This window comes from Eucyclogobius newberryi, unplaced genomic scaffold (genome assembly GCF_026437365.1).
Source record: "Eucyclogobius newberryi isolate DKJ021-1_F unplaced genomic scaffold, fEucNew1.0.hap1 SCAF_14, whole genome shotgun sequence".
Lineage (NCBI taxonomy): Eukaryota > Metazoa > Chordata > Actinopteri > Gobiiformes > Gobiidae > Eucyclogobius > Eucyclogobius newberryi.
In genome coordinates, this window is record NW_027315768.1 from 30,067,403 (window position 1) to 30,079,733 (window position 12,331).

The 12,331-nt window shown below is 36.8% G+C and overlaps 1 protein-coding gene across 2 annotated transcripts in view; it reads left to right on the forward strand.

The window, feature by feature from the left end:
- Positions 1-836: 836 nt before the first annotated feature.
- LOC140359951 (solute carrier family 35 member F5-like) overlaps positions 837-12,331 on the forward strand; it is a 31,979-nt gene continuing 20,484 nt past the window's right edge. For both annotated transcript variants that reach the window (XM_072445206.1, XM_072445205.1), the window contains exons 1-6: positions 837-1,009; positions 1,776-1,850; positions 4,489-4,628; positions 11,192-11,341; positions 11,994-12,056; positions 12,179-12,260. In XM_072445206.1, coding sequence (XP_072301307.1) covers positions 4,494-4,628; positions 11,192-11,341; positions 11,994-12,056; positions 12,179-12,260 — 430 coding nt within the window. In that variant the 5' untranslated portion in view covers positions 837-1,009; positions 1,776-1,850; positions 4,489-4,493. The remainder of the gene's footprint in view (positions 1,010-1,775; positions 1,851-4,488; positions 4,629-11,191; positions 11,342-11,993; positions 12,057-12,178; positions 12,261-12,331) is intronic.

Genomic DNA, 12,331 nt, shown 5'->3' on the forward strand with positions numbered 1-12,331 from the left:
AATAAACGCGCTATTTAGGTATGGTTGAGAAAACAATACATGGTTTCAAGAATGATAAGACATTAGGACTGTTGACATAGCAAGTATTATTTCAGGAAGCTGAAATAATTAAAAAAAAAATAACTGAGATAAACGCAAAAACAATTCATATGATTCATTGAAAAATAATTAGAAAATAGATTATTACAAAAATAGATTATTCAAAATATAAGGTATGTTTTCCTTCCAAATCATTTACAGTTGGTGGCTCAAATGTCAAAAAGTGATGAATAAAAATAGACATGTATTTTGGTCATAATAAAAGAAAATATATATATGATGCCCCCATTTATTTTTCATATTTCTACATGTTTATTTCTGCATGTATTAGAAAAAAACAACACTGATTTACATCTACTTGTATTTATTATTTATGTTATTTATTCACACGTTTATTTATCCCTACGTTTATATGAAAGTTATTTTGTGTTTTTATTACGATTTCTTTTTTTGACATCGAATTTTTTTTTTTTACATTGAATCTAGTAAAAATATTCATTGTATACAAATACGATTACATTTTTTTGAATTCGATGTAAAAAAAAAAAATATATATATATATATATATATATATATATAAATATATATATATATATATATATATATAAATAAGTTAAATTCGATGTTAAAAAAATACGATCTCAAAAGAAAAAAACATTCATAATACAAACACAAAATAACATTCATAGTTTATGTATTTGCACGTTTTATTTATGCATTTACTATGTATATTGTTTCTGTTGAGTTCTGTGTCACGGTAGAATAAAACTCCATTACCCAGAATTCTCTGCGCTCATAACTGGCGTCAGCTGACTCCGGGGCGGGCGGGTGTGCGCTAGTGTTTACAACCGAAGACTGTCAATCATTTGTTTATCGTAAAAAGGACCCTTGTTTCGTCAATATTTCGACTTCTACTTCCACTTGTCAAGTCGACCATGGCAAACGTCGATCGCCAGCTTCTTACGTCCAGGTAAATCGACCTTAAAGCTTATTTTATTCTTAACAAGGAAGTGTAGCTCTTCTTGGTTAGCTCTGCAAACTTTGAATGCCTTTGACATTTACGGTGCATATGGCTTTGGTTTGCACGTCTAGATCTCAAATATACTTTATGCATTCCCCAGTCTTAACGCCAAAATCATGAAATATGTGTTGTTTTTATGCTTCTTGAGACGGGTGTCGATTCTAAGCTAAGACAGCTAGCTTAAAAGCCTTACAACTGCAGTGTTTTGATAACTATTTGATGCTATCTGTTAATGCAATGGCAAGGAATAAACTTATTATCTGAATGCAGTCTTTAAAAGTAAAAATATAGCAACAATATTGCATTTAAAAGGTAGAAATGCCATTGTTTTTCTGCTAAATTACAAATGTTGGGGGAAATTGTTTCACAGGAAGTGTAATTTGTGGTAAAGTATGTATATATCTGTCGTTAAAAGAAAAACATATGGTGTGTGTCAGTATTCTTCTCATTATTTGTCCTGCAAATCCTCCAAGCTCATGATTTTTGCCTTCATAAAGAGTGTCGTATTATAGTCTTCTTAAAAAAGTAATGCACAATACAACAGTAAATGTCTTTTAAACCAGGCTCTGATATCTGAGTGGTTTTCATTTGCCCAATTTGCCTTGATTTTTCATATTTTTTGATGCTCTGAGGTTAATTTCACTTCCTTCATTTAACCTCTCATCATGTTCCACTTCATGTTATTTGTATTATTATTTTGTTCTCTTTCTTTCAGGCGTCCAATAAAATGAAAAGGACTGGACTGACATCTTACAATTAAGGACTTGTTGCAATCACATCGCTGGAGAAGGTACATTTGTGTGTGTGTGTGTTTGTATGTGTGTGTGTGTGTGTGTCTCTGTGTGTGTGTGTGTGTCTCTGTGTGTGCGTCTTTGTCTGTGTGCGTCTGCGTCTTTGTCTGTGTGCGTCTGTGTCTTGTCATATTCACTGTATTCGTTTGTGCTTCTAAGTGTTGTTAACCCAATTTAAGCTTACATTAGTGATATCCGTTGTGCTAAAAGCCCTCCTATGGACTGATGCTGTGAATTGGCCATGGCTTTTATTCATTGGTTTCAACTGTTTATAGGCAACATTTTGATGACTTTTCACGATTCAAAAGAGACGTTGTTTTGGTTTAAATTGTTAAATGCTATGGCAAAAGTTATAATTTTTCATCATTAGTAACCGTATGTTGTGTTTTTAGTGTTGGTACCATTGACCATGAGACCATTTTAGAAAATCATTATTATTATTTTTTAAAATGTTTAACTAAAAGAAAAGAAAAAAAAAAGGAGTCTGCAGGTTCTCCCCGTGTTATCGTGGGTTCTCTCCGGCTCCTCCCACCATCCAAAGACATGTGACATGTGTTAGGCAAAATTGGCAACTCTAAATTGGCCCAAGTGAATGAATGTGAGAGTGAAGTCACTGGGATAGGCTCCAGTGACCCGCGACCCCTAATGGGACAAAGCGGTAGAAAATGAATGAATGAATAATAATGATAATGAATAATAATAATATTTCTATAGCACTTTTCAAGATACCCAAAGACGCTTACATATACTTATCAATTTATTCATCATGTAAATGTAGATATCTAGAATGACAAAATAGAAGAAAAAAAATCTGGTATGAGAGAGAGAGAAAGAGGGAGGGAGAAAGAGATGCTCTGCTACTGACCACTCATGTGATGATATCTTCTTCTTCTTCTTTGGTGTTTTTATGGCAGTTGATATCAAAGTGTTACATTACCGCCTCCTACTGTAGTTTATCCAGACTTTACTCTTGGTCATTCGTCTCCCAGTCTGACTTTATCCCCCCCTCTCGTCTTCCCTTCTTCTTCCTCTTCCTCTTCCTCTTCCTCCTCCCCGGTGCTCCATGGCGCCTGCCATCCACCCACTGTGATTGTGATTCCTGGAGTTACTTCCATTGTTGTCGTTGCTTTCACTGACGGCCAGCAGCCGTGCATCCACTGGACTGAGCCTGCACAGACCAGCGACGCCCCTACCTCCATTTCTATATCACTCTGATTCTCCAAATTGAGACTTCCTTCACTCTGACTCCCATTTGGCGCCTTTAGCACGTTTTCTTCTTCTTCTTCTTCTTCTTCTTTGGTGTTGGTATCCAAGCGTTACATTACCTCCATCTACTGTAGTTGTATGTCTTATTTTCTCTTTCTGCCCATTCAAGCTCTTTGGTTCCAAGGAATCTTCTTGCAGCTTTAGCAACGATCCTGATCCTTTCAGTTCAGTTTGAGCAGCGCAGTTTATAACATCCATCATAAAGTGTACAAAATCCTTTCTGTCCACAATCAAGGTATTCTCAGTACTACTTCTTCTTCTATGGTGTTTTATGGCGGCTGGTGTCCAAGTCTTCTTCTTCTTCTTCTTCTATGGTGTTTTATGGCGGCTGGTATCCAAGTCTTCTTCTTCTTCTTCTATGGTGTTTTATGGCGGCTGGTATCCAAGTCTTCTTCTTCTTCTTCTATGGTGTTTAATGGCGGCTGGTATCCAAGTCTTCTTCTTCTTCTTCTATGGTGTTTTATGGCGGCTGGTATCCAAGTCTTCTTCTTCTTCTTCTATGGTGTTTTATGGCGGCTGGTATCCAAGTCTTCTTCTTCTTCTTCTATGGTGTTTAATGGCGGCTGGTATCCAAGTCTTCTTCTTCTTCTTCTATGGTGTTTTATGGCGGCTGGTATCCAAGTCTTCTTCTTCTTCTTCTATGGTGTTTTATGGCGGCTGGTATCCAAGTCTTCTTCTTCTTCTATGGTGTTTAATGGCGGCGGTTGGCGTCCAAGTGTTGAGTCTCCACACTTTGAACCTTCAAACAAGCGTTATGCAAAATAATGTGTGCATTCCATTCCTTTCCACTTTGATCTCATGGGTTTTGAAGACAACGACATAAGACGTACGGCTCTCTCTCTCTCTCTCGCTCTCTCTCTCGCTCTCGCTCTCGCTCTCGCTCTCTTTCTCTTTCTGTCTCCTTGTTTTTTTCTTTCCTCCGTTCTTTTCTTCTTCACAGTACAGCACAAAACACACACTTTGTGATCCACAGTGACGAGAAGTGACGATAGTGCGTCTTCTCCTTGAAACGCCGTATTTACCGCGGTGAAGCTCCAGTTCTGCCCTGTCCCAGAGGCCGTGGGGAGGACACTTTTCTTACCTCCCGAGGGTCCAGAAAGAGCTCTTTCTTAAGATAAGATAAGATAAGATAAGATAAGCCTTTGTTTGTCCACACAATGGGGGAATTTCTGTGTTGCAACAAAAGTAGGTACAGAAGTAAAAGAACAGATAACTTATAGGACTTTATAGAACTTTTTGTCGTTGCAGTATTGGTCCTCATTAAATGGTCCCAGCTCTCTCTATTGTATAAAGAACATTTGTGCTCAGCTGAATGTGTTTATGAGATTGTGTGTTGTGTGTTTATGAGATTGTGTGTTGTGTGTTGTGCAGTCCGGATGGAGTGGGTGTTTGTGATGAACCGGATGAGCGCTCAGACCAGCTCGGCGGTCCAGCGGCGGCGGATGGCTCTGGGCGTCGTCATCCTGCTGCTCGTCGACGTCATCTGGGTCGTCTCGTCCGAGCTCACCTCAGTAAGAGGCACCGTCACCATTACACGTATCATTTACACCCCAAAGCTCTGCTCAGTATACAGACACTTAGAGCTCTGTTTCAATACAAAAGAGAAGGATCAGTAACAATTTCAACTCTACAATTAGTTAAAAAAACAACACCAACAATACTTTTTTAGACTAAAGAATTTACTACTACTACTACTACTACTACTACTACTACTACTACTACTACTACTACTACTACTACTACTACTACTACTACTACTACTACTACTACTACTACTACTACTACTACTACTACTACTACTACTACTACTACTACTACTACTACTACTACTACTACTACTACTACTACTACTACTACTACTACTACTACTACTACTACTACTACTACTACTACTACTACTACTACTACTACTACTACTACTACTACTACTACTACTACTACTACTACTACTACTACTACTACTACTACTACTACTACTACTACTACTACTACTACTACTACTACTACTACTACTACTACTACTACTACTACTACTACTACTACTACTACTACTACTACTACTACTACTACTACTACTACTACTACTACTACTACTACTACTACTACTACTACTACTACTACTACTACTACTACTACTACTACTACTACTACTACTACTACTACTACTACTACTACTACTACTACTACTACTACTACTACTACTACTACTACTACTACTACTACTACTACTACTACTACTACTACTACTACTACTACTACTACTACTACTACTACTACTACTACTACTACTACTACTACTACTACTACTACTACTACTACTACTACTACTACTACTACTACTACTACTACTACTACTACTACTACTACTACTACTACTACTACTACTACTACTACTACTACTACTACTACTACTACTACTACTACTACTACTACTACTACTACTACTACTACTACTACTACTACTACTACTACTACTACTACTACTACTACTACTACTACTACTACTACTACTACTACTACTACTACTACTACTACTACTACTACTACTACTACTACTACTACTACTACTACTACTACTACTACTACTACTACTACTACTACTACTACTACTACTACTACTACTACTACTACTACTACTACTACTACTACTACTACTACTACTACTACTACTACTACTACTACTACTACTACTACTACTACTACTACTACTACTACTACTACTACTACTACTACTACTACTACTACTACTACTACTACTACTACTACTACTACTACTACTACTACTACTACTACTACTACTACTACTACTACTACTACTACTACTACTACTACTACTACTACTACTACTACTACTACTACTACTACTACTACTACTACTACTACTACTACTACTACTACTACTACTACTACTACTACTACTACTACTACTACTACTACTACTACTACTACTACTACTACTACTACTACTACTACTACTACTACTACTACTACTACTACTACTACTACTACTACTACTACTACTACTACTACTACTACTACTACTACTACTACTACTACTACTACTACTACTACTACTACTACTACTACTACTACTACTACTACTACTACTACTACTACTACTACTACTACTACTACTACTACTACTACTACTACTACTACTACTACTACTACTACTACTACTACTACTACTACTACTACTACTACTACTACTACTACTACTACTACTACTACTACTACTACTACTACTACTACTACTACTACTACTACTACTACTACTACTACTACTACTACTACTACTACTACTACTACTACTACTACTACTACTACTACTACTACTACTACTACTACTACTACTACTACTACTACTACTACTACTACTACTACTACTACTACTACTACTACTACTACTACTACTACTACTACTACTACTACTACTACTACTACTACTACTACTACTACTACTACTACTACTACTACTACTACTACTACTACTACTACTACTACTACTACTACTACTACTACTACTACTACTACTACTACTACTACTACTACTACTACTACTACTACTACTACTACTACTACTACTACTACTACTACTACTACTACTACTACTACTACTACTACTACTACTACTACTACTACTACGGCCACGCCCCCAGACTTACCCTATGGCCGCCATCTTCCTTTGAAAATGAAAATACGCTGTGTTAGTCATTTTGTTCACGTCAAACTTTGACGAACTCCTCCTAGGGCGTTTTGCCCACCGACTTCAAAATCGGCGTACGTCCTCTGGACAAGTGGGGCATCTAAAGTTATTCAATTTTTTGAGATACCTTTAACGGTCTGTGTGCGGCGCAGCCGCAAAGTTGGACAACTTATTTTGGAATATTGCAGATCTAAAAATTGCTCCCATTTGATCAAAACCAGTCCGATTAGGACCAAATTTTAATCAGTTGTTAAACTTTCTAGTTTGGACCAGTTTAGGCTGACAAAATTGAAATGGCCGCGATAGCGCCCCCTACAGAGTGACCTTTAAATTAACATTGAAGGTCAAAAATTAGTTTTACCAAAATTGTCTAAACTTTACCCAAAATTCTATTTTGCCGTCCCGATCACAAAAGCCAATCACAAAAATGCCTAAATTTTTACGGCGTAGTCGTAGCGATGACAGAAACCTCCCATGTTATCCCTATGGGAAAACCGCAAAATCTCTCAAATTACCACATTTTTATGTTTTACACTTCAACGAACTCCTCCTAGTGCGTTTTGCCCACCAACCTCAAAATCGGTGTACGTCCTCTAGACAAGTGGTGCATCTAAAGTTATCCAAATTTTAAGGATAACTTTTACGGTCTCTGTGCGACGGAGCCGCAAACGTTTCCCAGAATTCTGACTATTTGGCCTTCAGAGTGGCCTATAAACAATAGAGGTTTTCCAAATGACATGACATTTTGCACTAAATTCTAATTTGCCATCCTGATCATACAAGTATGAGAGCCAAAGTCATATTTTGTACGGCGTAACCGTAGCGTTGACAGAAACATCCCATGTTATCCTTATGGGAAAATCGTAGAATCGCTCAAATCACCACATTTTTACACTTCACACTTTAACAAACTCCTCCTAGGGCGATTGTCCGATCAAGCTCATATTTGGGGAAAATCATCTACACAAGCGGGCCATCAAAAGGTATCCATATTTTGATTCTAAGTGCTACGGTCTCTGTGTGGCGGACCCGCAAATATATGTCAGAAATGGGAAAACAGCGAAATCTCTAAAATGACCACATTTTCACGCTTCACACTTTCACCAACTCCTCCTAGGCCGATTGCCCGATCAAGCTCATATTTGGGGAAATCATCTACACAAATGGGGCATCAAAAGTTATCAATATTTTGATTTTAAGTGCTACGGTCTCTGTGCCGTGGAGCTGCAAATATACTGTCACAAATGGGAAAAACGCCAAATCCTTGAAATGTTCACATTTACGCTTCACACTTTAACAAACTCCTCCTAGTGCGTTTGGCTCACCAATCTCAAAATCGGTGTACCTCCTCTAGACAAGTGGGGCATCTAAAGTTATTCAAATTTTATGGATAACATTTACGGTCTCTGTGCAGCTGAGCCGCAAAATTTTCGCAGAATTTGGACTATTTGGCCTTCAGAGTGGCCTATAAACAAGAGTTTTTCCAAATGACATGACATTTTGCACACAATTCTCATTTGCCATCCCCAAAATAAAAGTATGGGAGCCAAAGTCATATTTGGTAAAGCGTAGCCGTAGCGATGACAGAAACATCCCATGTTATCCCTATGGGGAAACCGCAAAATCTCCACATTTTTACACTTCACACTTTAACAAACTCCTCCTAGGGCGATTACCCGATCAAGTTCATATTTGGAGAATATCATCTACACAAGCGGGGCATCAAAAGTTATCCATATTTTGATTCTAAGTGCTACGGTCTCTGTGCGGTAGAGCCGCAAATATATGTCACAAATGGGAAAAACGCCAAATCCTTGAAATGTTCACATTTACGCTTCACACTTTAATGAACTCCTCTGTGGGCAATAGCTCGATCAAGTTCATATTTGGGGAAAATAATCTACACAAGCGGAGCATCAAAAGTTATCCATATTTTTATTCCAAGTGTCACGGTCTCTGTGCGCTGGAGCTGCACATTTGACCAACATTTGTGTTCATTTGCACTGGTTAAGCACAGCATTGTACATGTCCAATGTGTCGCTGTCTTAGTTCTTAGACAATTACGTTAGCGCCAACTCTGTAAAATGCAGAGAGCAGAGTCGGAAGGCCGGCGGCCCGCGAGGGCCGTTGGATGCCGCTTGCGGCTTTAATATTCTTTCTTTCTTCTTCTCGGGACCAACCCCCCTATTTTTCACCCAGTGAACATTGACGAAAAGTCACAAAAATTTGCACACCTCTAAAAATCGTGCCTCTCTACATTCTGGCTATTTCCCTTTTCTAAAATAAAAAAAATTGGCGCGTCAGCGCCCCCAAATGTACCAAAAATGCATTGAGAGATGGGAAATGACCCAAAAAAAATCTGATCGTAGAATCATGAAATTTGGCGCAGAGGTAGATGGTGACAAGAGAAGTAAAAAATATTATTACGGCAACGCCGTCCGCCCAACCAAATGTCGGCCATATTGCTTCAAAAATGGCTAAACATGACTTCGGAGTTTTTCCAAACGTCGTACTTTTACGAACTCCTCCCAGGGCGTTGGCCCTAAAAAGCTGAAATTTGGTGAAAATGCTACTGAGGAGTGGGACATCAAAAGTTATCCAAATTACATTGATACCTCTCACGGTCTCTGTGCGGCGAAGCCGCAAACTGTAGCTAGAATTTCAGAAATCTCCCATATTTAAAATTTCTGCCGTTTGCGCAGATAAAGTCCGAATTGCGTCAAATTAGAATCAGTTGTTAAACTCTTTGCCCTAAACCTACTTGAAGTGAAATAAATTAATTTGGAGCCACAGCGCCCCCTACAGATTTTATATGGAGGTTAAATGTTTAGTTTTGCGAAATTTTATGAAATTTGACACACAACTCAATTTTGGCCTCCCCATCAAAAAAGTCAATGAGACCCATGTCATAATTGTTATGGCGTTGCCGTAGCAATGACCAAAACCTCCCTTGTTATTCCAATGGGGAAATCGCCAGAACATGTTTACACTTTAGACTTTCACAAACTCCTCCCAGGGCATTAGCCCTATTAACCTGAAATTTGGTGAGGCTCATCTTCAGGGGTGGACCATCAAAAGTTATCCACATTTTTATTCAAAGAGTCACGGTGTCTGTGCGGCAAAGCCGCACATTTTGCCAAGAATTCAAAATAAAATAGCTTTTTGATGGTAAAACAAAGGGGAGAAGATTCATATTCAGCAGTAGGCGTAATAAAAGGACAATTGGGGCGCGTTAGCGCCCCCTCCTCTTGCGGCGTGGCGGCGGTGTGGCGAGGGCCGATCATTGCCGCTTGCGGCTATATTTATTATTATAATAATAATAATAATAATAATAATAATAATAATAATAATAATAATAATAATAATAATAATAATAATAATAATAATAATAATAATAATAATAATAATAATAATAAATAATTATAATAATTATAATAATACGTATAATAATAATAACAATACTACTACTACTACTAATACTACTAATACTACTACTAATACTAATACTACTAATACTACTACTAATACTAATACTAATACTAATACTAATAATAATGTTCAGTATTGATATGCCCAAATTAGAAGAAATATAAAGGATAAACCGTAATATTGAAACCACTGGCTACTGTTACTTTGAAGCAGAATAAAATACAATATTATTAAGACTATTAGCCCTAAAATATATACAGGAGAATACTTGCGTTGTTCGTTTCTGTGGAGTTACTTATTAAACCATTTACAGCTCAGATCTAATCTTACTACAGAAACATTCCATTCCACTGGTGCAAAGCAAAGACTCGAATAAGCAGCAGAGCAATAACCAGAAGATTTAGTGTTTCATGTCTTTAATGTCTGTTGTGTGAATATTTAGTGTTTTTCGCCTGCTTTAGGACAACGTACGAGATTTGGATATTTTCCCAGCTCATGGCATATTTATGTTGAAGCTGTTGCTGACGTTGATTAATATGCACTGCCCTAATTCAAATAAATGAATACATAAAACATTTACACAAAGAAAAATGCATAGAATAAATAAATGGATAAAATAAAATAAATCAAGAAAAATTATAATGAATAAATAATATAAATGAAATAAATGAGATAAAATAGATAACATTTATAAAATAGAATAAAGTCAATCAAGTCAAATAATGATAAATAAATAATATAAATAATAAAATACATAAAATAGACATACAATAAATAAAATAAAATACATTGGATAAAATAAATAAAATAAATAACATGGATAACATGGATAAAATAAAATAAATTAATAAAATAAAATAAATAAATACAATTACATAGAATCAAATATAACTTTTGTAGCTAATGTTGTTTTCTTGTTTTGTTTTATTCCCCCTGTAGTACATTTTCAAGCAGCAGGAGTACAACAAGCCCTTCTTCAGTACGTTCACAAAGACCTCCATGTTTGTCCTGTATCTGCTCGGGTTCCTGTTGTGGAGGCCGTGGAGGCAGCAGTGCACCGGGACGCTCAAAAGAAGACACTCTGCTTTTGTAAGTCAACTATACTTCCAGCTCAGTCCAGTCAACTTGACGATTCAAGTCAAAGTTATCTCCTTTTTATGACTAGGGAGTCCGAATCCTCTATTTATCCTACAATTAGGGCTGTCTGGAAAAAAAAGTAATCGTAATCTTATTAGTATTGTGACAAAGACATATTTCAGTAAACAATTGAGATTTTATACTACATTATCAACCAAATAAAGGTGGAAACGTTGTATCTGAAATCTTCTAGATTGAAATATTTGCAAATAAACTGTATTATTGATGGAAATCAGACATTTTGATTTCATAATCCTGCCGTCCATGCGACAAGACGTCTTTTGGCATGTGGTTTAGGGTCTGTATAGTCCAGATAAATATTACAATAATCAAAATACAACTACAATTATTTGTTTTAGTCGACAAGTCACCACTAGTTGTTTAATCGATGCAGCCCTTTGTCTAATTCCTGTGACTATTTTTGTGATATTTTCTTTTATCTTCAGTTTTGCCTTAATCATTAAATCAAAAACTCTATGTTGCCACAATTTTGTACAATTGACTGTCAGTAGCAAACTGTTTTATTGAGCAAATGAAGTGGAAATGTCCTTAAAATTCCTATAAAAGTTGTAATCTTCTAATCAAATCTGATCTTTTTCCCCAGTTTGCAGATGCGGAGGCTTACTTTGCCCGCTGCAACAATGACCCGGCTGGGGACGACTGTTTGGTACAACTGCTTTATTTTAATTCTAATGATTGTAATGAATCTAATGAATCTAATGATTGTAATGATTGTAATCGTTTGAATTGAAACAAACGTTGGATTTCTCCGTCCCTCCTTTTGTCCAGAGTGAGCCACTTTATGTTCCAGTCAAGTTCCAGGATCTACCAAATGAGACTTCCTGTAGTTTAATTGGAGAATGTGAACCGAGTAAGTATGTGGTAGATTGACTTTAATCTACGGTAAATATTGTGTATTATAAGTTATAAAGTAACAAATGC